Source organism: Mucor velutinosus (genome assembly GCF_035048745.1).
Source record: "Mucor velutinosus strain NIH1002 chromosome Unknown tig00000041, whole genome shotgun sequence".
NCBI classification, from domain to species: domain Eukaryota; kingdom Fungi; phylum Mucoromycota; class Mucoromycetes; order Mucorales; family Mucoraceae; genus Mucor; species Mucor velutinosus.
The window spans coordinates 1942786-1967953 of NW_027041905.1; the positions used below are offsets into that span (position 1 = coordinate 1942786).

Genomic DNA, 25168 nt, shown 5'->3' on the forward strand with positions numbered 1-25168 from the left:
AAATTTTAAGCGCCGCTATAATAGCAATATAGCCGCTGCTATCATCAAATTTCCCTCAGGTGCTAGAGCATGCCTTACTTACACCACCTAGCTTTAGATTCTGGCGTTGAGGCTCTCAATCATCACTAAAGTAAGTAGTGATAACCAAGTGGAGACAGCCTATCTACCTCCTAGCCTCGGGTAAAGTTTTGTTGAGCTTCAGGGATAGGCACATCCACACAACGTAAAAAAGTATGCCTCAAAGAAACACAAAAATAATAAAGGAAAGAATAAAAGAATATACTACTATACTCCTATAGTAGTATTTGGGCAAAAAATGGATACTCACACAAAGTGATTCAAAGAAATGTATAACAAGTACACCATCAGAGATGCTCAAAAGAGCTCGTTGTTGCAACAAAATTGCATACATGAGCAAAGTGCATGGTAATAGTCGAATGTAAAGTAACGCAAACACACAAAACTGCAAAAGCAATGGTGGTATAAGTTTGCACTGCAACATAATGACTAACGTTGTCTCATGTGAAGCCACAAAGGCAACGCAACCAGCGAAAGAAGAAGAAAGCGCAACAAAGTAAATATTATGATAAAATGCATTACCACGAGAAAGGAAGCAATAATACAAACGTTCAAAGAGGTTTTATATCATTCCGACCAGAAGAAAGAAGATACTTACCACTTACCACCACCACAGATAGACCAGAGGATACGCAATCACCAGATATAGACCAGAGAAAAAGCATGCACCAGACACAGTACACCAGAGAAGACCATATTAGCAACAGCAGCAGCAACACCAGCACCATGGAAAAATCAGAGAAAAAACGACACCAGAGACCAGACAAAGACCAAACAACAAGCAACACTAGCAGAGACCAGACAAAGACCAAAAAGTAGACAGCAGAAAAGGAATGGCAGCAGCACCCACGTCAAACAGGCAAAAACATTATCAAAACCTAACAAACAAATTCAGTTAGTACTGATTCTACGTCTTCCAGTGCTCGTTTATCGAATGGCACCTACTATATCCCTCTTCAAAGAAGCAGTGTCAAGTTCTTTTAGCAATACAAGGCAGTGTGATCAGAAGTTGGAGTGTTATTATCATTCGAACGGTTTCCAAACCAACATGGTTCGATACTAAACGCGTTTTGCAAAAGGAAAAAAAAAAAACGGTGATATGGAAAAATGAGAGGGCGCCCTATCCAACGTCACGGCTAGTAAATTTGGCCTCAGTCTTCTGCCACAGCAGCTGTCGCTGCGGCAATCAAATTTGGATTTGTGCAGCTGTCATTTTTGTGCTCAAATTTGACTTGATCTGACATCCTTTAAACGTTTTTGCTAGATTTGACTATGAAAATTGTCATTGTTATACTTTACTTTCTATTGCGTTTATAAAGAGTCATTAAAGGCGCATCGAATGATGCTGGTTACATTTAGTTTTTAGACTGAAAATAATGAGCAATTTTCAAAAATATGAAAACAGGTTTTCTGTGAATATGTCAAAATTTAGCATATATAAGCCTCATAGAAAGGGTTTCCGCTGTTGCATTCCATCTTTACGATCAATTTGATTTGATATGTATCATAAGAAAAGTTTTCGTTTTTTAGGTGAAAAACGCGAGCGTTTGATTTTCAAGAATTTTCCCTTGCTAATACACATGAAAAATATGCGAACTTTCATGGATTTGCAATGACCCAAAGAAATTTGAGATAAAGCATCAGGAAGTAAAGCGTGGCCAAAAGGAGGTGTGTGGTACTAATCCAAGCCCTCAAAACGCTTTGTGGCATGAGTTATTCATGCTTGAAAATGACTAGATTTGAACAGAATTCGACCTAAAACGAAGGGGGTAGTCGGTTGCATTGCCAGAAGATTAAGTCAATTACGCTTGCGGAATACATCCACTATGATTTGCATTCCGACAGTTCATCCAGTTACTAGATTTAGATATAAACTGTATGTACACTGGATTAAATGTACAATACAGATTTATACTATAAGAAGATATGGACTTCAGATACGCTAGTACTATAAGATTCATACTATATAAGATTTAGGCTGCTATAGATGACACCACGGACATGGATGGCACTATAGACTTATACTTGTATTCCGACATTGACTACGGATGTTTACCATATCTGGATAGGCACCAAGATTAATGCAATATGAGCTTGTTGCTTCAGATGTGCACTTCATGATCCACGCTATAAGACACATGCTTATATCCGTGATACTAGCTAGAGATACTTTATGTACTACAGACCTGTACTATATATGAGACATGCTATAGACATGCATACGATATGCTATAGACATGCCATATATCCAGATACATGCTAAAGATGTATGCTTAGCGATATACACTCAGATATGTACTATTAATATAGACCAAGTAGACTGTACCTATCGGATACATGCTACTAGATCGACATTAATTATCCTTATAGAAAGGATAGATCAGGGTACTTCGGATGAGAGTCTAATTATTCATCCAGACAGAACTAAATCATGATTAGCTTGCTGGAGTTGTCTTTTAGCATGATTAGACATTAGTTGATCTGAGTTGACTTATTTGTTAATCTAATTAATAGAACTTTTATCCATTGTTATAGTATATAAGAAGGATCATCTACCTGGCCAGTAGAGAGACTTCAGTTTACTTTACACCTGTCAGTTTGATAATAAAACATACCTTTATCAAGTTGACATTACTGTTTTTTTTAAACTTTTTTTTTCCGTGAATTTTAGTCTATCAAGCCTCAAATTCCACAGTAATATTCTGAAGTATTCTGAAAATTACACCGTATGTAATGAAATAGCCACCCAAACGCAACTTGATTGAAAACCAAAATTCATCAAATAGCATGATGAGTGCTATTTGAATCTATTAATAAAGCGCCCAAATGTACATCAACAACCACTTAAACATACTAAAGATGCACGCTTATCTCGCAAATCGTGTGATCACTGCAGTGAAATCAGGTTTGAATAGATTTCACAAAAAAAATAAAGCAATAGTAAAATACAATAGAAATCAACTGTATTTTATTTTGTGTATAAAATGAACTGAAGATCCTGGAATTGAGTAAAAAAAGAAGAGTATTTATACATTTGCATCTAGCTTGTAGGATTAGTGATGATAGAGAGCAATAGGTGCTGCTATTGCGTTATCTGGCAAATGTTGTTGATGCTTGATTTAAAGTGTTAATCAATGCAGGAGCACTGGCCATAAGGGTCGATTTGAGTAACCTTGATGGGCTTGGGTGAGCTATCGTCATAGCATGATTTAATGTAACCTTGATGGTTTAAAGTGTGATGTCTGTTATTGAAGTATGGCATCCTTTATCTGGGATATTGTGCAACTAAGGCAGCAGGGCATAGTTGTCATATTTGAATATGCTTGTTATTGATTTGATTTTATTTGGATAAAGATACCATCTCTTATTACGACCATCATGGGTGTGATTGAATACACTGTGATCAGGAGTGATTCATTCACACGATGTGCGATATAAGCATGCATCTTTACTTTAGTATTTTTAAATGGTTTTTTGATGTACATTTGCGCGCTTTCATTAATAGATCCAAATAGCATGAATTTGAATGAGTGCTATTTGATGAACTTTGGTTTTCAATTAAGTTGCGTTTGGGTGGCTATTTCATTACACTATGTTTTCCTCGTGGGTTGGTTGCTGTGAAGTTACTACTGCTGATGGTTGTTGCTGTTGAGATCGATGAGCCAGTGTTGATGGACCTGGATCACCATTATCCTTGCCCCTCTTGCGTGGATTACCTTGAACACCCTCATCCGACATGGCACCTCTTCCTCTCTTGACTGCATTCACATCTAGCTCAATTTCTCTATGATCCATAAAATTAGCAGAAAGAGATGTGTCTTTTTGTTTTTTTGTGTTTTCTACTGTTTTTGTCTTTTTTCAAGTGTTTTCTTTCATTATCCATCCCCCTGATTTCTACCACATTGATCCCACTATTTGAGTTGTTTGTATTTTTATGGACATCAGCAGCAACTCCTTCTACTGACGGCCCAACTCTTTTCCCGAATTCTCCTTGTTACCATTGTTTCCCTCATTGTTGTCCGTTTGATTGGTGTTACCCAGCTGATTAGGACCAGCAATGCCACTACCACGGAAACCTGGTTGCTGTCTTTTTCTTGGTGGAACTGGACACACTCGAGCAATATGCCCATACTCGCCACAGTTGTAACATGAATCATTAAATAGTCTTGGTTGCTGCTGTTGCTGGAAGTTGCTACGTTGTTGATAGTGATTGCCATTTCCTCCATCACCTTGTTGTTGTATAACCAGGTTATGTTGTGCAATGATGTGTTGCTGTTGCTGAATCAATTCCTTCTGTTCCACACAACTGATCTTGAGTGCCCTCATCTCATTCACCAAGTCAGACAACACCGAGCTGATAGAGGAGCCCTCACTGAGATAATCCTTGTTGCTGTTCATCATGCTGTTGTTATCCAAATCAAATGACACCACTTTCTTCTATGCACCATTGTTGTTGTAAATCACCACTTCCTTTTTCTTGTCATACTTCAACACCAACGCCTTGTGCTCAGCAGCTTCATCCACCAAATCTTCAAATGTAATCTTTTTCCTAGTAGCCAAGACTTTTTCCATTTCATAGCCAATACTTGGAAGAACTGATGCCACAAAAATAGCCTTCTTGGTACCACCGTCTGTTACACCTGCATCTCTGAACAATTGCCTGAGCCGATTGCTGATTCCCTCAACATCTTCACCCTCCTGTTGTTGCACAGCCTTCAACTCTCTCCACGCCTTCTCATAGATCACCTTCATGAATTTCTTCTTGAACAAATCCTCAAATTGCTGGAAAGACTTCACTTCCTCTTGGATAGAATACCACCAGTCCAAGGCTCTTCCCTTCAGATAACTTCCAGTTATGGCCATGATAGTTTCAATATCTTCCACCTTGTTCACCTTCAGGATCTAGTTCAACTTGATAAGCCAACGTTCACCCTCATTAGAATCTCGACCATTGAAATCACTAGGACTTGCTATAAACCGCATCCCGTTGCTTGGAATAAGATTATTGATACTTGCACTTTTGCTTGATTCGCCCATGATTGCTTGCTTCCGATGATGATTTCTTGCTTCCCTTTCGAAATGAGTCGCTTTAAATAAAAAAAAATTGTACCTTTCGATGTTTTTTCGAGTAGTACTATACAGATGAAATATAAAATGTGTAGCCTCGTGTATGCCACAAAATAGCTGCAAAAATGTGTACCCTCGTGTATGCCACAAAGATAAGAATTAAAAATAGAATAAGATTGCACCAATACCGCAATTTACAAAATGAATTTGATAATACCAACGAGAGTATCAGCTACTGCTAGCGATATTATGCAAATTCCAAATAGAGATGATATGTTTTCGAGATCTTCGACAGTATCAACTGCTATCAAAATAAATCCAATAAAATGTATCAGCTCCTTTAGATACTCAAGACAAAATGTCTTCTATAAATGTTCCAACGGTGTGCAGAGATGTGGTCCCCTAAGAACAATGCCCAAAGCACGATAAAATTTAAATAATCCAAATAACCAAAAATGTATCAAGTATGTTAGATACTCCAAAATCAACTGTATACTACGCTATTTCTATAGATTGGCACGGCAGTGTATTGTTTTTCAGTAATCTCTATCAGTTATCGTGTCATGAACCAAGCTTCGATCTGGTACCTGGATCTAGAACCATGCAGTCCAAGTGTTATGTCTACGTTATGCTTATGTCATCTCGGTGTTCAGGATTTAGGAGTACTAATTGATAACCATTAGTAATCAATTAGTCATCATTAGTAATCATTATGTCATGCCAAGCTTTATGCAACCTTATCATGTCAAGTACGTATCAACGTCAAGTATCAAGCCAATGTCATAATTATGTAATTATGACTCATGTTTCAGATTACGAATCATTACGTTTATCCATGCTATATCCATGTCTCAGCACTTATGTCCGCACCTCTTGTCAAGTATAAATATCATGTCCTTTTCCCCTCCATCTTTTCCAGTTGTAGATTATCTTGTATATCTTATTCTCACTTACTTCAAGATAATCGTTTTGTTAAATAAATCCTCTGTTGAAATCAAGTTCTTGACATATCGATTACAAACAAAAAGTGTCTCGGCGCGACCTCCAACTGATACTCTGCGGTGCTGGTTTTGTGAAATGTGTAGCGAAATGTGTGGAAAATCTTGCAGTAATAGTTGATCCCGAGACAAAAACCAAGTAATTAAAGCTGTTTAAGTTGCTGATGTGTTGCAATAACCTTGATGTAGACAGTATCTCAGCGATTAAATGTATATATAAAGTTATGTACCCAAAAGATTTAAACGTAAGAAAAGTTCGATTTATTTCAAATGTGTTGTATAGATTCAAGTATATATGTCAAAATAAAAAAATGTAAGAATAATCGATTTGAACACCAGTCCAGGAACAGCACTCTAATAGGCTCAGAGTTCGGATACCGCATCTTAAAATCAGCACCACCACAAAATCCTTTTACCATCGTAACAGAAGCAGTATCTTCGGTAGTATAGTTGAAATGTTTATTGAAAGGATATAATATTGGAGCTGCGTCCCTGTAGGGCAAAGTGCTCATTATAGTGCGGATCAAAATGATGATAGCTGGAAATGAATTCGGAAAGAGAATATAAAAAAAATAACAAAAAATTTAAAGATTAAATCCTTGGTTCAAAAAAAGGCAAACGAAAACAGTTGGAAAAGGACAGCAGAGAAACAGCATCTTAGTGAGACAAAAGATGTGGAATAGCGACAGTAATACCAGCACTATCTGAGGAAGAGATAGGAGGCGTACCCGAAACAGAGGTAATTGAGGAAACCGGGGTCAACCAGTCGAGAAAGGCAGAACCAGACGAGTCCAGAGCTTTACCAGTAAATTCAGCATCAGGATGACAGATCATGTCAATATCCAAAAAGATTTGGAGCATGACAGGCCAGCGAACAGACCAAAAGGAGCGAGACGACACGAGTTTAGAGGCAGAAGGTTGCATACGAGGTAGTCGATTGAGCCAAAAGTCCAGAGGATTGGGCAAATAATCAGCACCAAGAGGATCATCAGTAAACAAAAGCTTTGAAGCAACACCAAGACACTCTAGCAGATGGTTGCGGCTAGCGTGAGGAGCACCACAGCGACATGGAACTGGCCTAGCAGGTAGCCATCCCATGCGCCAACGGAGAATACGACTACGGTCAAACACAGACATTGGAAGATACAGGATGGGATCCACCATGAGTGAAGGACGACAAGCAGAGAGGAGAACAGGAGGAGAAACAGGAGGAGCAGGATGTAACCGACATTGGAGGGAATCAAGACGATACACCTTGATCTTGTCAGCAAGACCACGACGATCCAAAGCAAGAGAATTATCAGCACCACCACCAGCAAAAGTAGGATCCCAGATTGGATTTTTGACGGCCAACTTGTTCAAACGATGCTTGAAGGACACAAGAGAGGGAGCCAAAACCATAAGAAGAGTATCACCAGGCAGTTGCGTATGCACCCGCCAGAGCATTTTACTAGTCAGAATATCAACACGTTCCTCCATAGTTGGAAGATTGGTTAAATGTCGAAAAACCACGACGGAAGAGGTACGATGTGTTGTAACTGTCTGAAATACGTGAGAATGGATATGTCTTTTTATTTTCAGTAAAATCAGATGGAGAGAAAAGGGAAGGGTGAATGTCTACTGCTATTTATATGTATGATTTATGGATTGCTTACACACCCGTCTAGAATGGTGTTCTCATGCTAAGTTTTAGTGTCAATCCTCACTTATGCTAAATGGTAATTATTTCAGATATAGATGATCAGTCTAAATATCTTTAGTAGCTCTTGGCAACGTTAATTACTTACATTCCTTATCTGCTATCTTTTGACATATAGAGAATAGCTTATCGAAACTTAGCTTATGTGAATATCATGATTATCGTTTACATGTTGAACAGCTTATTTACATATGCTCCATATGTGCATAGTTTATTGCTCAATTCAATCTACGACATTATGATTCAGGAACAGTTATATGTGTGAATACAACACGATGGCCACCAAAGGCCAGACAAAGACACTGATTTTGAGCTTTTTCCAAAAGCTTTAAATGACGTTTCAAGAACCAGGAAATAGACAGACCAAACTCAAGTTTGGGCCGAATAAAGGCCGCATACAGTTTAGCAGATAAGAGCTTGGAGAAACCAGCAGAATGAAGGCCAAGAGATTGCAAACCACGCATAGCACCTAACGCTGATTGACTATTTCTAGTCAATAAGAGATCGGTGTCCAAGCTACCCTTCACATTGAACGGCAAACCAAGGTAGGTAAAAGAGTGAGCAGTAGGTATAGCTTGACCATAGAGAGACAGAGAAACACCAGCACCAAGACCAGGAGAGACACCAGTAGCACCACCACCAACACCAGCATTGAGGACGACAGATTTTAGAGGGTTCCACCGATAACCCAGAGACACAGAATGAGCTTCACTACGGCCCAACTGATGTTCTCACAGAACATCGATGCGCTCTTTTGGGAACATCGATGTTCTCGTGAGCACCTCGATGTTCCCATATCAGAACATTTGGCTTTACACTGTGAAGATAGTTATCAGATATGCGCTTTTAAATGGTATGGTCAGACTTTTTGAGTTCTTTTGTTTATTTTTCGTACCGAACGCCAATTCGTAGCATCATTATCTACGAAGTTAGAAGCCTCCAAACTTGCTCAATTTGAAACAAATCAGGAGAAAAAATCACGTGACCCGAGTTTCTGGTTACTTTGAGTCGTTATGTCAAAGTGGTAATATTCCTGACTAACAAACTGAAGGTCGCCAGTTCGAATCCGAGCAAACTCGTTTTTTCTTCGTTGGACGTTAACCTTGCTGGGTTAATTATGCTTTTCTCAAAATGCTTTGATGGTCAGTGATGCGGATCCTTTTCTTTTATTATTTTTTTTTATAATTATTTTGCGCATGCCTTCATGGACAACAAAGCTGTAAGAGGTATACAAGTATGATTAATGAATGTAGCTATGTATTGTATTGACAAATGTATTATCTTTTATTTCGTAGCCTCAAGTGGGTAGTTTTACGCGAAAGCAAAAAAAAAAATCTGTATGTTGCGATTTCAATCCTCGTTAAAGGTTGCGAATATCGCCAGCATCGATCGACATATCTTGTTCAAACGCATGGTAGTTTGCAATGACGCTAAAGTGCAAGTCGTTATCCAAAGATTTCACCAATCCCACTTGCATCTCAACATCGTCAATAGAAATGACAGCATACTTGGGATCAATCACTCTCGGCACCCTTCTTGCAATTTGTTGTTCGACAGGCTCATTCATACGAACAAAAGGGACAGACCTGTCGTGAGAAGCAACACCATGATTTTTCATGGTTTCAACGAAAGCCAAAAAGTAGGTCGACCCATCATAGACATGTTGGAAAAAGAATATCACTCGCGAAACAAACCAACAGGAGACAGGGTGGTTAAGTCGATTGAGGTGAGTTGACCTAAACATGACCAGATGGTTGCTTCTACGAAACTCATGCATCTTCTCTCTGTATATTTCTGATCCTATGACAGTAGAACCGATTAGAGCACGATGGGCAACCTTGATCGTCATTGACAATGGACTGTTGTTCAGCCTTTGAAGAGAGAATATCCTACAATAGTATTTCGACAAAGCACGCTTGAATCTTGCAATTGGAACACCATGGAGTTCAGCACGATCAGTACCATCGAAGCCAAAATGATGATCCAAATTTGTCTCTTCTTGATCAGGTTCCCACAACTGTGAGCTTGTTAGAGATTCTGGATGATTGAGGTATGTGGTGGATGCATATGGCTGCGGTCGAATGCCTTGGAGGAACTCATTTGAGTCGAAGATCCTTTTCAGCTGGTTTCTGATTGCAACAATTTCAATCAAGTTGGAAGATTGCTTGCCTGTCCTTGACTTGCCAGTTATCAAATCACCAAACTTTCCAATGCTTCTGTAAAATGGATGATGTTGTTATGTAAGTAACTGGATGTGTGTGATAAACATAGCATGTATAGATGACTAACCGTTCTTGACTTCGTGAGGAGTAGGCTACAATTGGCCCCATTTCTCTTATCATCCACACTACATGTGTAAGCTGATGCATTACGGGACGGAAGACCGAAAGTGACAAGCACATGGCATCTCTCTGAGCTTTGCAGTAGTCAATGAAGAAGTCAATGCATTCATCAATCTCTGCCAACCTAGACTCAGTGAACTCCCATTGCAATGCAAGACAGACGCCTCTAACCAGCTTCATGATTGCTTTCCTAGCCTGTGGACTGGCTAATTCTGGGACAAAGAGAGTAGGTATGATGGTCTATTTCAAATCAGAATAATCAGATCCTAATTCACGCCTTACATGTGTACGTTTGCAGATTACAGTGGATCTGATCTTACCAGCAAATTATCAAGATAGTCAACACTGCGGGTGCCTCGTAGCTTCTCCACCAGATTCAAAAAGCTTCCATCAAATGCAACTGGTATATATGATCTTGTGTCCTCAATTGCTTTGCCAATCTCGAACAGCCGTTGCTTTGGAATGAAAAATGGATAATTTTCTCGCTCCAATTCACCATCTGGATATGTGTAGAAGAACTTTGTGTTGTTCGGAGACAGGTCGACAGTGAGCATCTCGAAGAGTTCTGAACCAACACCTCGTGCTAATGTATGCATTTCTTCGAATCCAAAGCATTGGGGTGCAATGCATGACGATAGCTGATTGAAAAGGCTGACACCGTTGAATCCAAGGTTGGACTCAGCCCTCTCGTAATCTTCATTCGTACGCATGCTTCCAGCATTTGGAAAGTACATCCCATGGCTGCGATTATCAGGGTGCATACCACGCGAAAGACACCAACGACAGCCATACTCAGATGCATGATGAGCACACTTGCTCCAGTCAAACACGGCTAGAATAAAGCAGGTAGGTAAATCAATTTCATGTTAGCCATTGTGGATGCTGATTAGTTGCTTTATCAATCAGGATATTTACCTGGAGTATCACCACCACAAATTAGAGGATGAACCTTCAAACGAATTGGCCCAGCATCATTTGTTTCGACTACCATTCCATACGTAGAAAGCCACTGGAGCTCTGCCAAGATGATGGAAATGAACGAGTCAAATGATTTGGGCTTCTTTTTTCCTGGAAAGATACAAAGCTCGTGCGTGTACTCCTCCTTGTAACGCTTGTGTGGATCGTAATTGAACACCATCAGATGAATAATTGTGAATAGCCGATCACCTCTCTTTTCAACTACAAAGCCATCATTCATGATCGCAACTGCGATATCCAGGTCATTTGTGAAATGCGTATTCTTGATGGACTTGTACGTGGCGCCGTCAAATACGTCAGCAATGATAACATCGGATGGATTCTCTTCAAGGTCTCTGTTGTCGTAGGCATGTCGGTACCGAAGCTCCTCTCTCGTTATTGGATTCGCAACTAATCGTGATACGATGTCTCCAATTGACATGACTTTCATTGTTGACAGGGCTCGATGATCTCCCCGTGCATCGTATCTTTCATGGGAACAAATATTACAAATTGTCTCCTCGTCGTCTACTTCCAATGCGTACAGCTTGCAGCCATTGATACACACATCATATTCATGGGATGTCAACGATGATTGGCGCTGAAGCATGCTTTGCACACGAGGGCCATGCATGATCTCCGGATTGCTTTCTATCAGTTCATGGGGGGAGGATCGGAAGCTGGTGAGTTATTGTATAAATGACATGTCATTGCAATGCGAATTACCTCGACTAATTTTTTCTGTATCTCTCAAAACAGTGTTCATCAACCTGACCAACTTTCTGTATGCATCCCGTGGTATAGCAAAATCATTGACGATATCATACAGCTCAATCGAAACCAGTTCTGTGGTTGTATATGTATTTTGGTTGATGTCTTCGAGGGATCTGCAATCGTAGAAGCAAGCCTGATCTTCTGCATCTGGGTCGACTACTCCAACTGTCTTGTATTTGACATTTAGCAAATCAAATTCAAGCCCTGGTTCTTCTGGATTGTCTCCTGTTATCGCATGTGTGGAATCCGCTATTGTGAGTATATACATCTACTTTAGCGCTGCAATTCCTTACCATTATTATCGACAATAGGCAGCAGATCAGCAGCACCCGGCGTCTGTTCAAAGCCTGCGTAGTCATAATCAGCATCGTCAGCAGCAGGAATCATTTCTTCAATATCACTCATGGCATCATCATCATGCAGCTGGTTTGCATGATCTGAATTGGCTGTGACTAGCGCACTGGGGGGAGATTGTGGCTGTATCAGCGTTGTTTCCACTGGAGGTTGCTCTTCCATTTCAACATCTTGATCTTCATTCAAAATGGGAGCACGACAGTTTCGGCGATGGTTGCGTAGAGCACGGGCACTGTCAAAGCTGGTATAGCAATTTGTACAGAAGGATGGCTCTGTTTCTCGTGATATACGGATTGAGAATGACATGTTTGGAGAAACCAAGAAAAATAGGCAAGTAAAAACAAATTTCAAGTGGCAGCTTTATATACTAATTCAAGTTTTATTTGCGCTCGCCAACAAATGCGTTTATCATCGTTTACAAGCAAGTGATACGTAGTCTTGCATATAACGTTTGGTAACTCAAAGTCCAAGATCAAGTAAGGAACGTGTTTCCTATGATGTGATATGTCGCCTCAGGCTACTTCTACGTCATTTCACTTTCAACATCATGTCAAATCGAGTGGTATTCACTGTGCACATATGCTTATACTATGGGCGTACAATGAGGTCAGCATTACTTGCATGAAGCCTGTGAACCGAATGACGTTCAACAACGTGGTGGTGTGTGCGCAACGAGATATACGGTACAACACAACTCTGAACATATCTTTTCTTTGCTTACTAAACTTTTATTATCAGCGCGAACCATGAACAATAACAACAACAACAACAACAACAACAACAACAACAACAACGCTGCCAGTATTGACTTCACCGCAAGACTCTTGCAAGAAATGATGGCAATGAGATCCGAAATCAGCCAACAAGGCGTACAACTGAACGTCTTGAATGATGGATTTCGACAGCAATTCATGTCGCCATTGGAAGACGCAGGCAGCGATTTGGCAACAAGAAGCATCCTGGATCCCACTTACAGAAGCCAGGTACTATCAAACAGCAACAGAAGAGGTCCTCGGGTAATTGAAGCAAACCCTACCGGCAGGGCCAGAGCTTCTCCTGTGGAGAGATACAACGCAATGCTCCAGCATCTACACAAACTATGCAATGGGGCATCTGTACCCGATTTGACACCAGGGCAGCTCAAATCGCGCAGGGAGAAGCTCCACCGCACAGCAAAGAGGGTCTTGGAGGCTATACTGGTGATGCATCCGAATATCTCGCATTGGAATGCCCTGGACCATGTGCAGGATGAACAGGTATATTACAGCCTGGCACTGGAGGAGCAGGCCCTGCAACGGGACAATCTCATGATTTGTCTCTGCAAGAAGCAGTGGTGTGCCAGGTTGTTGCTCTCCCAGGCCTTCAAAGCAAATAGAGCAAGCAGAAACCGAGCTGCTGCTGCTGATGCTGCTGCTGATGCTGCTGCCAATGTTGCCAATGCTGCCAATGCTGCTGCCAATGTGTCTTTGCAAGAAAACGAGGCAAGAAGCCATCTTCTGGTAAGTAGCTCCTATTATTTGTTTTGGCCATGGCTAACATCTAAGTATTGGAAACATTTCAAATGCTTTTAGGAGACTGAATCAGCAATTGTTGGAGACAGTGATATTGCCCAGCTTGCTCAAACTGCCGGTGTTGGTAATGCTGAGGATGATGACAACCTTAGTACTACTAGCAATATGTAATGGTGTGTGCGTTTGTGAGATCTTGTATATTTCATCCAAAATAAAATTACTTTGCTTTTGTACATTTGATGCTGCCTTGCTCTATTGGGATTTGAGATGATGGATTAGCTGCGATGCCACATTTAAAATCACATTTGATAGGTCACTTCAGCTTAAAAAGTTACTTGATTTGGTTACATCAGTCTGATACTGTGCATGATTAGAGCGTGTTTCTATATTTTTAGATCGAAACTTTGTATATTTAGGTCATCCCTTGAGAAAAAAGTGCTTTTGTTTCTCTTTTTTCTTCATTTTTCATCTATTTTCACTTTAATTCTATCAGCATAAGAGACATGTGCTCTGTAGCAGCAAGAAGAAGAGGCAGCATTTACCGTCCATGGCTTTAAAGGTGGAGGCTAGGTTTCAATGCCATTGAAGAAGGAATACCATTTCAAATGTGCGCCGTGGGAAGCTTCATATCCCTGCCATAGTATCCAGGATGGAATCTTCATTTACATCCTTTCGAAACAACAAATTTATGGTATGTCCAATGCTTCTTGCCATATAAAAGCTAACAAATATCTTGTAGAAATGTAAAGGCGACTTTGCCAGGTCAATTTCGATGTCGCAAGTATGCCATTTGGTTAACCGTTTCCCTCCATCCTGCTGGTTCCATTTATCTGCTTTCTTGCTATCACTGTTCAAGTAGTAAGTCATCTTTTGCTGCATCATCAGGAAAAATCAGTCGTTACTCACCTGATAAGTTAACTAGTGCCAGCGTCGAGTGGGTCTGGCGGGTTTGGCTTGATAACTGAGCACATCTCTTGCATACTTTATGGATCCCCTTTTGCATCCAGTGAACAATGGCAGATGCTTCATAGTTGAATGATGCGGTCTATACATCTGATACTTCTGACGGCATAAGACGCATTAACATTCGTTCGATGTTTTCTTTTCAAGAATGTCTGCTCCCAATGAGTCGCTGCCTGGTGGTGTGCTGTACTTTCTATCTGTCTTGTGAAAGAGGTATTGTAGTCATCACGCCTTTGCTGGAACGCTTTACTAACTTGATTCAGTTCACATCTTTGCTGATAGGTACATGCACATCTTTGATATTATGCTGGCTTTTGTACAATTCGTTGCTCTACATGGAACACTGTTGATGGCTTCAACCTTTTCATTCTATGCTCTCTCTGGATCTCGCCTGGAAACATCACTTTTATATTGCCCTAAAAACTGATAATATTGGGAAACACGAAACAGTTCATACTGATCCAGGCTATTATTCTCAATTATCTTTGACTCTACTATAGCCTACAGCATGACCATTACCACTACAAGGCTTTACTATTGCACGTTTTTGGCACGTAGCCTTCGTTTACCCATTAAAATTAACCAATAATAAATGTATAAATATTTAAACCACAATTTCTGAGCCAATGAAAGCTGCCAATATTTAAACCACGAATTATGGGCCAATAAAAGCTACCAATATTTAAGCTGATTCAGACCTTCAATGATCCCATTTCAGCTCATCGATAGGTTCATGCGCGATCATGAATGTTCTCATTTGAGAACATGGATTTGCTCATTTAAGAACATCGATATTTTGATTTGAGAACATCGATGCGCTCATAAACAGCTACATTTGCTCTTATTTAAGAACATGGATGTGCTCATATGGGAACATCTCGGATGTTCTTATGAGAACATCGGCCGACTTATAATAGATCTTTAGGAACGCCGATGTTCCCATATGAGAGCATTTTCCACTTTTTGGGAACATCGATGCTCTCGAATGAGAACATAAAATAGATTCTTATATGAGCACCTCGATGTTCTCATGAGAACATCAGTTGGGCCGTAGTGCTTCCACACGAGCAAGTAACAAAGGCATAGACTCGGCAGTTCCAATTAGCACCACATCATCAGCATACATCAAACTATTGATCCAAAGACCGTTATACAAACGAGGAGGACGCTCCACCACCCGAGGGCTAAATGGAGCACGCAACACCGCAGGCAGAGAGTTGATGTACACGGAGTAAAGAAAAGGACTCAAAATGGAGCCCTGCAACACACCAGTACCAGGCCAAAAACCATCAGAAACAGCACCAGACACCAAGACCTGAACAGACACTTCATCAAACAAATGCTGAAGGAGACCAAGCATCGCATCTGATACATACGTTTCGAGAGCACGCCAAATGACAGCTCTGTCAACCGTATCGTATACAGATTTGATATCCAGAAAAGCCAAAACAGGAGGAGAACCATAATCAAGAGTATGGTGAAGACAGAGTTCATGTAGACAGAGCGCCTGATCAGGAGCACCACGACGCTCACGAAAACCACCTTGCACCACATCCAACGCAGGAGCAGAAGACACCAAAGGATCATAGAGGCATCGTTCCAACAACTTTCGAAACACAGAAGTCAAAGAGATGGGTCTATGATTACCAGGATCAAGAGGATCACCCTTCTTGTAAATTGGCACCACCTGTGCTAATCGCCAAGAAGCAGGAGTACGAGACCAACGCCAGCACAGCTGAAACAACAGGTAAAGTACAGGCACCAGAGATTCACGGATGGGAAGGAGCATTTCCGCACGGATATGGTTCCCACCAGGAGCACGCCGCCTGGCCAAACGCTTTCTTAAGTAGTAGTCAACATCATCGGCATCAAACGGACATTCATCCACAGAATGAGGCACAAGAGGAGTAGGAGGAGCATTAGGCCGGTTTGGAAGCAGGGAATCACCAGCATAGATACCACGAAGGTGTTGGGCCATATTAGAAGCAGCAGCAACAGGACCTTCAGGGTGGGAGAAAGGAGCACTGAGACTACGACCACGGATAATCCGCTTGAGCGTACCAGTAGTATCACCTAAAGGCTGTGTAGCCATCTTGGTACAAAACTGTTTCCAGCTTTGACGACGCCGACGACGAATAGCCTTTTGGAATGCCTTCTTAGCAGCAAGATATTCACCCCAGCGTTTACATTGTTCGAAGGGGTTAGGAGAACGAAGCCAGCGGGTATGGAGATGCTCACGAAGGTCAAAGGCAGCTTGCAAATCAGAGGTCCAAAACCAGGCATTACCAGGAGGCTTTGGTAAGCGACGACCCACAGACTCTGTCAAGGACGAATGAATACAATCAGTGAGAGTATTACCTAATGCATCAAAGTCAGGACAGGCAGTAGAGGGCAACAGAGACACCAGGTCATCGTGAAAGGGAGCAATACGATTTGCAAACAGAGGAGCATAGGAGCAACTTGGGTCCTCCAACTTTGATAGATTCCACATCCACCGCGGGTGATCCACACGAACAGGAGGGGGAGAATCAAAGGCAAAGGACAGCGACACAGGATGATGATCAGAGTTGATACTCATATTAGAGTGTACGATCAAGGAAGGATGCAAGAGGCCATGGGTACCAATGAACAAGTCAATGATACTACCAGCAGCGTAGGAGATGTATGACATTGGATCATTCACAGGTTCACCATCATCCGTACAGTCACTATCATCACTAGAATCAGAGAGCAGATCAGAATTATCAGCCGTAACACCAGACACAGCACCACCATCGAGGGAGACACCAATACCAGGACCACGACCAGAGACACCAGAAGCACCAAGAACACCACTACCACCAGAGTCATCAAAAGAGCCACCACCAGAGACAACACCAGAGACGACACCAGAACCACCAGCAGCACCATCAGGGACACCAACAGGAGCACCAACAACACCAGAAGCACTAGCACTTGACGACACATTCGCATCATCGTGATGGACAATACGACGACGACGTTGTTTGACAAGTGTAGGCTCACCAAAAGCAAAAGAAGCATTCCAACAATAGAGACCAGTATCAAGCAGCCACTCATATAGAAGAGTACCTCTAGTAGTAGTCTTAGTATCACCCAATAAACGAGCATGGCGAGCATTGAGATCACCACATATGATTGTGTTTGTTTGGGAGGGACTAGGATGGAGAGGCAGATCACGGAGTACAGCTAGTGCATCAGAGTCAGAAAAAGAAGCAGTAGGAGGCAAATAGACACAGTGAATCAAAGTGGATGCAACCTGACAGGATAATACATAAGGAGAGACAGAAGGAATATGCGTAACAGGGTAAGGAAAATCAGGATTGACCAGCAACGAGATTCCCATTTGACCACAACGCATGTTGGGGACAGGCAAACCATAGGTATGGAATTGCTGCCACGAAGTAGGGAGATGGAGAGGAGGAAGAAGCCATGTTTCGGTTATAAAGATGAGAGAGGACAAAGGAAGGGATTGGGTAACAGTATTAATTGTCATGCGATCAAGACAATTAGCATTCCAGATGGTTATAGTGATATCGCGAGAGTCACTCATTACTGAGGTGCCTCTGGTTTATCACCACCAGGAAGGGAAGCAGAAACAGTTGAACCAGTATCATTAGCAGCATCAGTCATGGTAACATTCTCATTATCCGTCTCAAAGACACCACCAGCACCAGAGTCACCACCAGCACCAGAGTCACCACCAGAACCAGAGCCATCAGAACCAGAGCCAGAATCACCAGAAACAGAATCACCAGACACCACACCATTAATCGTAAAAGAACCATTAGACTTGAACTCACGCAATTGATCATTAGAGATCCATTTCTTGTGGAAAAAGTCAGTAGCAACAGCAATCGAAATAGGACGACGACCAGCATGCTGGTACAAGTATTGAAGACCACGCAGAATACGACCCTGATGAACCTGGATAGCCTTCTCCACACGCTCAGCTTCAGTAAGGGAAACAAGACGAGGATCCTCCAGAATTGTTGGATCACGAGGATCAAAAGCATCAATGGGGAGGACCTTAGCTTTGGCAAGAGTATCAAGTAGCTCCTTGGCATATTCATGATGGACCAAAAGGGCAACAGCCTTGGGAGCAGGGTAGTGGATATCCAAAACACGCCAGTTTTGGACTTTCAACGTATGCAATTGTTCACGAACAGCCTTGTAAGACTTACGATGACGACTACGAAAGTAGATGTATCGATAGCCTTGCTCATATTGCTCAGGATAGTCAGAAAAGAAGCGGGCGGCAGCCTCAACCTTTTGAGGGGAAGGCTTTGACTTGGATTTTTGCTTGCTATTCTTACCTTTTTTAGCAGCTGCCAAAAAGTTATAGGTAGGAGTAGGAGTAGTGGAGGCAACACGAGTGGAAGAAGCAGCTGCTGTAGCAGGAAGAGAAGCATACTTGGAAACAGAAGAGTTACCAGCAAAGAATGAACCAGAAGAGACACCAAATGCAGCACCAGAGACACCAGAGACACCAGAGTTACCAGAGACACCAGGGACACCAGAGACACCAGGGACACCAGAGACACCAGAGACACCAGAAGCACCAGAGTTACCAGAGGCAGCAGCACCAGCAGCACCATCAGATACACCAGAGTCATTAGAGTCACCAGAATCACCAGAAATACCAGAGGCAGAGACACCAGACACATCAGACATAACGGCATCTACAGAGACGTTGTTAAGTCGCTTCACCTCCTCCTGAAGTGTTGCGATCAACTGATGTGCGTCAGACAGAGCAAATTTCAGCTGAGCATTCTCAGCCGTAAGACGTTCAACTTCATTCAACCGATTTTCATAAGCAGCAAATCGAGTATTCATAGCTCGCAATTGAACCTGAAAATCGATTGCCCAGTCAGCAAGAGAAGTAGTTGAAGAAGCAACGGTAGAAGTATCAGAAGGAAGATCAATAATAGTAGTAGTAGCAGTGTTAGAAGAGACAGCAGTAGTATTGATCAACGGATCAGTAGTGGTATTAGTAGCAGGAATAGCAGCATTTGGTTGTGGCAAAGCTTTTTCGGCATTAATGGGAACCTTAGAACCCTTGGGAATCGGAATTCGAGTGATACGAGAAGCAGGGATCACCTCAGGGGGAGCATTGACATTGGCATTGACAACCGTGGGAGAAGAGATCACGCCCTTTTTAGTCAAAATCCGTTTTTGGGGCATTTCACCGAAAGAGGAAGTTGGGGAAGGCACAAATGGACGTTTCGATTGCGAAACCGTGGGGGTAGGACCAGGAGTAACAGAAGTGAGGTTAGAACTAGTAACGTTAGGCAAAGCAGTGGCACTTGGACACGAAGTAGTGGAACCAGAGGACAAAGTAGTGTTACTGTGCACAGAATTAATGAAAATTAATTGCTTAGCAGGTGTAACTGTAGTACGGGAAGCAATAGAAGGTTCAGAAGCCTTGGCACTGACACGAGATTTCTGTTTTGGGGGAATCTTGATGAGTAATTAAAGAGTTGATGGGAAAAACTGATTTTGCGAAAAAGTATAAAAAGGAACGATTAATATCGCGCGCTGTTCGACTAACGTCTCTCTTCGGTAGTATAGTGGTGAGTATCCCCGCCTGTCACGCGGGAGACCGGGGTTCAATTCCCCGCCGGAGAGTTTTTTTGAGAAATTCTCACAGATCTAGTGTATGTAGCTCAAAACTTTTGTCAGGTACACCCAGACTTTGTTTGTAACCTTTTAACTAGTATAAATATCAAGGATTATTTACCAACTCTCAGTAGTGTGTGCGATTTGTGGTTCCCTGCTATTCTGAGACCCAGATTTACATAACACATTTTAAGCGATTTTTACAAAATCCACAGGAAAAAAAAAGATATTTATTAATGAAAATGCAACTATTGATGGTAAAAGAGGCTCAACTAAAAGTGTTGTAATTTTCTTCTTTTTGTTTCTTCGCAAGGAAAAAAAGCGCCTTTTTGGAGCTCTGTGCCCAAGCTATCCAAAGACCAGTGGCGAGTGTTGAACACCTTTTGTAAGGCGCTTACAGTAGAAGCGGGGGAGAGACCAAGATCCAGCTGAAGGTCTTCAACGGAATCAATGATTTTTTTACGGATATTGAACCATTTTCTGTCGTCTTTTCTCCATTTAGCGCCCCACTTGTCTTCTAATTCTTGAACAGACCAGAATCCATCTCGACTTATTGTCCACTTGTCCCAAAGATCACACACAGTTGTCACTTGTCGACTCATTTTGTATAACGGTACACCTTCTTGATTGTATGGAAGTGAAATCACTACGGCCCAACTGATGTTCTCACAGAACATCGATGCGCTCTTTTGGGAACATCGATGTTCTCGTGAGCACCTCGATGTTCCCATATCAGAACATTTGGCTTTACACTGTAAAGATAGTTATCAGATATGCGCTTTTAAATGGTATGGTCAGACTTTTTGAGTTCTTTTGTTTATTTTTCGTACCGAACGCCAATTCGTAGCATCATTATCTACGAAGTTAGAAGCCTCCAAACTTGCTCAATTTGAAACAAATCAGGAGAAAAAATCACGTGACCCGAGTTTCTGGTTACTTTGAGTCGCTATGTCAAAGTGGTAATATTCCTGACTAACAAACTGAAGGTCGCCAGTTCGAATCCGAGCAAACTCGTTTTTTCTTCGTTGGACGTTAACCTTGCTGGGTTAATTATGCTTTTCTCAAAATGCTTTGATGGCCAGTGATGCGGATCCTTTTCTTTTATTATAATTATTTTGCGCATGCCTTCATGGACAACAAAGCTGTAAGAGGTATACAAGTGTGATTAATGAATGTAGCTATGTATTGTATTGATAAATGTATTATCTTTTATTTCGTAGTAGCCTTAAGTGGATAGTTTTACGCGAAAGCAAAAAATCTGTATGTTGCGATTTCAATCCTCGTTAAAGGTTGCGAATATCGCCAGCATCGATCGACATATCTTGTTCAAACGCATGGTAGTTTGCAATGACGCTAAAGTGCAAGTCGTTATCCAAAGATTTCACCAATCCCACTTGCATCTCAACATCGTCAATAGAAATGACAGCATACTTGGGATCAATCACTCTCGGCACCCTTCTTGCAATTTGTTGTTCGACAGGCTCATTCATACGAACAAAAGGGACAGACCTGTCGTGAGAAGCAACACCATGATTTTTCATGGTTTCAACGAAAGCCAAAAAGTAGGTCGACCCATCATAGACATGTTGGAAAAAGAATATCACTCGCGAAACAAACCAACAGGAGACAGGGTGGTTAAGTCGATTGAGGTGAGTTGACCTAAACATGACCAGATGGTTGCTTCTACGAAACTCATGCATCTTCTCTCTGTATATTTCTGATCCTATGACAGTAGAACCGATTAGAGCACGATGGGCAACCTTGATCGTCATTGACAATGGACTGTTCAGCCTTTGAAGAGAGAATATCCTGCAATAGTATTTCGACAAAGCACGCTTGAATCTTGCAATTGGAACACCATGGAGTTCAGCACGATCAGTACCATCGAAGCCAAAATGATGATCCAAATTTGTCTCTTCTTGATCAGGTTCCCACAACTGTGAGCTTGTTAGAGATTCTGGATGATTGAGGTATGTGGTGGATGCATATGGCTGCGGTCGAATGCCTTGGAGGAACTCATTTGAGTCGAAGATCCTTTTCAGCTGGTTTCTGATTGCAACAATTTCAATCAAGTTGGAAGATTGCTTGCCTGTCCTTGACTTGCCAGTTATCAAATCACCAAACTTTCCAATGCTTCTGTAAAATGGATGATGTTGTTATGTAAGTAGCTGGATGTGTGTGATAAACATAGCATGTATAGATGACTAACCGTTCTTGACTTCGTGAGGAGTAGGCTACAATTGGCCCCATTTCTCTTATCATCCACACTACGTGTGTAAGCTGATGCATTACGGGACGGAAGACCGAAAGTGACAAGCACATGGCATCTCTCTGAGCTTTGCAGTAGTCAATGAAGAAGTCAATGCATTCATCAATCTCTGCCAACCTAGCCTCAGTGAACTCCCATTGCAATGCAAGACAGACGCCTCTAACCAGCTTCATGATTGCTTTCCTAGCCTGTGGACTGGCTAATTCTGGGACAAAGAGAGTAGGTATGATGGTCTATTTCAAATCAGAATAATCAGATCCTAATTCACGCCTTACATGTGTACGTTTGCAGATTACAGTGGATCTGATCTTACCAGCAAATTATCAAGATAGTCAACACTGCGGGTGCCTCGTAGCTTCTCCACCAGATTCAAAAAGCTTCCATCAAATGCAACTGGTATATGTGATCTTGTGTCCTCAATTGCTTTGCCAATCTCAAACAGCCGTTGCTTTGGAATGAAAAATGGATAATTTTCTCGCTCCAATTCACCATCTGGATATGTGTAGAAGAACTTTGTGTTGTTCGGAGACAGGTCGACAGTGAGCATCTCGAAGAGTTCTGAACCAACACCTCGTGCTAATGTATGCATTTCTTCGAATCCAAAGCATTGGGGTGCAATGCATGACGATAGCTGATTGAAAAGGCTGACACCGTTGAATCCAAGGTTGGACTCAGCCCTCTCGTAATCTTCATTCGTACGCATGCTTCCAGCATTTGGAAAGTACATCCCATGGCTGCGATTATCAGGGTGCATACCACGCGAAAGACACCAACGACAGCCATACTCAGATGCATGATGAGCACACTTGCTCCAGTCAAACACGGCTAGAATAAAGCAGGTAGGTAAATCAATTTCATGTTAGCCATTGTGGATGCTGATTAATTGCTTTATCAATTAGGATATTTACCTGGAGTATCACCACCACAAATTAGAGGATGAACCTTCAAACGAATTGGCCCAGCATCATTTGTTTCGACTACCATTCCATACGTAGAAAGCCACTGGAGCTCTGCCAAGATGATGGAAATGAACGAGTCAAATGATTTGGGCTTCTTTTTTCCTGGAAAGATACAAAGCTCGTGCGTGTACTCCTCCTTGTAACGCTTGTGTGGATCGTAATTGAACACCATCAGATGAATAATTGTGAATAGCCGATCACCTCTCTTTTCAACTACAAAGCCATCATTCATGATCGCAACTGCGATATCCAGGTCATTTGTGAAATGCGTATTCTTGATGGACTTGTACGTGGCGCCGTCAAATACGTCAGCAATGATAACATCGGATGGATTCTCTTCAAGGTCTCTGTTGTCGTAGGCATGTCGGTACCGAAGCTCCTCTCTCGTTATTGGATTCGCAACTAATCGTGATACGATGTCTCCAATTGACATGACTTTCATTGTTGACAGGGCTCGATGATCTCCCCGTGCATCGTATCTTTCATGGGAACAAATATTACAAATTGTCTCCTCGTCGTCTACTTCCAATGCGTACAGCTTGCAGCCATTGATACACACATCATATTCATGGGATGTCAACGATGATTGGCGCTGAAGCATGCTTTGCACACGAGGGCCATGCATGATCTCCGGATTGCTTTCTATCAGTTCATGGGAGGGGGAGGATCGGAAGCTGGTGAGTTATTGTATAAATGACATGTCATTGCAATGCGAATTACCTCGACTAATTTTTTCTGTATCTCTCAAAACAGTGTTCATCAACCTGACCAACTTTCTGTATGCATCCCGTGGTATAGCAAAATCATTGACGATATCATACAGCTCAATCGAAACCAGTTCTGTGGTTGTATATGTATTTTGGTTGATGTCTTCGAGGGATCTGCAATCGTAGAAGCAAGCCTGATCTTCTGCATCTGGGTCGACTACTCCAACTGTCTTGTATTTGACATTTAGCAAATCAAATTCAAGCCCTGCTTCTTCTGGATTGTCTCCTGTTATCGCATGTGTGGAATCCGCTATTGTGAGTATATACATCTACTTTAGCGCTGCAATTCCTTACCATTATTATCGACAATAGGCAGCAGATCAGCAGCACCCGGCGTCTGTTCAAAGTCTGCGTAGTCGTAATCAGCATCGTCAGCAGCAGGAATCATTTCTTCAATATCACTCATGGCATCATCATCATGCAGCTGGTTTGCATGATCTGAATTGGCTGTGACTAGCGCACTGGGGGGAGATTGTGGCTGTATCAGCGTTGTTTCCACTGGAGGTTGCTCTTCCATTTCAACATCTTGATCTTCATTCAAAATGGGAGCACGACAGTTTCGGCGATGGTTGCGTAGAGCACGGGCACTGTCAAAGCTGGTATAGCAATTTGTACAGAAGGATGGCTCTGTTTCTCGTGATATACGGATTGAGAATGACATGTTTGGAGAAACCAAGAAAAATAGGCAAGTAAAAACAAATTTCAAGTGGCAGCTTTATATACTAATTCAAGTTTTATTTGCGCTCGCCAACAAATGCGTTTATCATCGTTTACAAGCAAGTGATACGTAGTC

At 41.8% G+C, this 25168-nt stretch overlaps 12 protein-coding genes and 1 non-coding gene across 13 annotated transcripts; 3 read left to right on the forward strand and 10 right to left on the reverse strand.

Moving 5' to 3' along the window:
• Positions 1 to 591: 591 nt before the first annotated feature.
• On the forward strand, positions 592 to 897 carry ATC70_000814 (uncharacterized protein; the record flags this gene model as incomplete). The annotated part of the gene is made up of 1 exon (XM_064820222.1): positions 592 to 897. The coding sequence occupies one exon, from the start codon at positions 592 to 594 to the stop codon at positions 895 to 897; it is 306 nt and encodes a 101-aa protein (XP_064684142.1).
• Positions 898 to 3663: 2766 nt separating this feature from the next.
• PUF3_1 (mRNA binding protein puf3) lies at positions 3664 to 3873 on the reverse strand (the record flags this gene model as incomplete). The annotated part of the gene is made up of 1 exon (XM_064820223.1): positions 3664 to 3873. One exon carries the CDS (start codon positions 3871 to 3873, stop codon positions 3664 to 3666), a length of 210 nt encoding a protein of 69 aa, XP_064684143.1.
• Positions 3874 to 4035: 162 nt separating this feature from the next.
• ATC70_000816 (CUE domain-containing protein) lies at positions 4036 to 4479 on the reverse strand (the record flags this gene model as incomplete). The annotated part of the gene is made up of 1 exon (XM_064820224.1): positions 4036 to 4479. The coding sequence occupies one exon, from the start codon at positions 4477 to 4479 to the stop codon at positions 4036 to 4038; it is 444 nt and encodes a 147-aa protein (XP_064684144.1).
• Positions 4480 to 4515: 36 nt separating this feature from the next.
• On the reverse strand, positions 4516 to 4941 carry ATC70_000817 (uncharacterized protein; the record flags this gene model as incomplete). Its single annotated transcript, XM_064820225.1, has 1 exon — positions 4516 to 4941. The coding sequence occupies one exon, from the start codon at positions 4939 to 4941 to the stop codon at positions 4516 to 4518; it is 426 nt and encodes a 141-aa protein (XP_064684145.1).
• A 1859-nt stretch (positions 4942 to 6800) lies between these two features.
• Positions 6801 to 7622, reverse strand: ATC70_000818 (uncharacterized protein; the record flags this gene model as incomplete). Its single annotated transcript, XM_064820226.1, has 1 exon — positions 6801 to 7622. One exon carries the CDS (start codon positions 7620 to 7622, stop codon positions 6801 to 6803), a length of 822 nt encoding a protein of 273 aa, XP_064684146.1.
• A 456-nt stretch (positions 7623 to 8078) lies between these two features.
• ATC70_000819 (uncharacterized protein) lies at positions 8079 to 8760 on the reverse strand (the record flags this gene model as incomplete). The annotated part of the gene is made up of 2 exons (XM_064820227.1): positions 8079 to 8553; positions 8738 to 8760. The coding sequence occupies 2 exons, from the start codon at positions 8758 to 8760 to the stop codon at positions 8079 to 8081; spliced, it is 498 nt and encodes a 165-aa protein (XP_064684147.1).
• Positions 8761 to 9202: 442 nt separating this feature from the next.
• RAV1_1 (regulator of (H+)-ATPase in vacuolar membrane) lies at positions 9203 to 12575 on the reverse strand (the record flags this gene model as incomplete). Its single annotated transcript, XM_064820228.1, has 6 exons — positions 9203 to 10058; positions 10132 to 10424; positions 10505 to 11016; positions 11100 to 11792; positions 11868 to 12140; positions 12209 to 12575. 6 exons carry the CDS (start codon positions 12573 to 12575, stop codon positions 9203 to 9205), a joined length of 2994 nt encoding a protein of 997 aa, XP_064684148.1.
• Positions 12576 to 13015: 440 nt separating this feature from the next.
• Positions 13016 to 13951, forward strand: RAV1_2 (regulator of (H+)-ATPase in vacuolar membrane; the record flags this gene model as incomplete). The annotated part of the gene is made up of 2 exons (XM_064820229.1): positions 13016 to 13768; positions 13841 to 13951. 2 exons carry the CDS (start codon positions 13016 to 13018, stop codon positions 13949 to 13951), a joined length of 864 nt encoding a protein of 287 aa, XP_064684149.1.
• Positions 13952 to 15782: 1831 nt separating this feature from the next.
• Positions 15783 to 18257, reverse strand: AOX2 (inducible alternative oxidase 2; the record flags this gene model as incomplete). Its single annotated transcript, XM_064820230.1, has 1 exon — positions 15783 to 18257. One exon carries the CDS (start codon positions 18255 to 18257, stop codon positions 15783 to 15785), a length of 2475 nt encoding a protein of 824 aa, XP_064684150.1.
• Positions 18258 to 18313: 56 nt separating this feature from the next.
• On the reverse strand, positions 18314 to 19945 carry ATC70_000823 (uncharacterized protein; the record flags this gene model as incomplete). Its single annotated transcript, XM_064820231.1, has 1 exon — positions 18314 to 19945. One exon carries the CDS (start codon positions 19943 to 19945, stop codon positions 18314 to 18316), a length of 1632 nt encoding a protein of 543 aa, XP_064684151.1.
• Positions 19946 to 20317: 372 nt separating this feature from the next.
• On the forward strand, positions 20318 to 20389 carry ATC70_000824. Its single transcript has one exon. It is a non-coding gene; the product is annotated as a tRNA-Asp (tRNA).
• Positions 20390 to 20652: 263 nt separating this feature from the next.
• Positions 20653 to 20982, reverse strand: ATC70_000825 (uncharacterized protein; the record flags this gene model as incomplete). The annotated part of the gene is made up of 1 exon (XM_064820232.1): positions 20653 to 20982. One exon carries the CDS (start codon positions 20980 to 20982, stop codon positions 20653 to 20655), a length of 330 nt encoding a protein of 109 aa, XP_064684152.1.
• A 681-nt stretch (positions 20983 to 21663) lies between these two features.
• Positions 21664 to 25036, reverse strand: ERD2_1 (endoplasmic reticulum retention protein; the record flags this gene model as incomplete). Its single annotated transcript, XM_064820233.1, has 6 exons — positions 21664 to 22516; positions 22590 to 22882; positions 22963 to 23474; positions 23558 to 24250; positions 24329 to 24601; positions 24670 to 25036. The coding sequence occupies 6 exons, from the start codon at positions 25034 to 25036 to the stop codon at positions 21664 to 21666; spliced, it is 2991 nt and encodes a 996-aa protein (XP_064684153.1).
• Between the last annotated feature and the right edge of the window lie 132 nt (positions 25037 to 25168).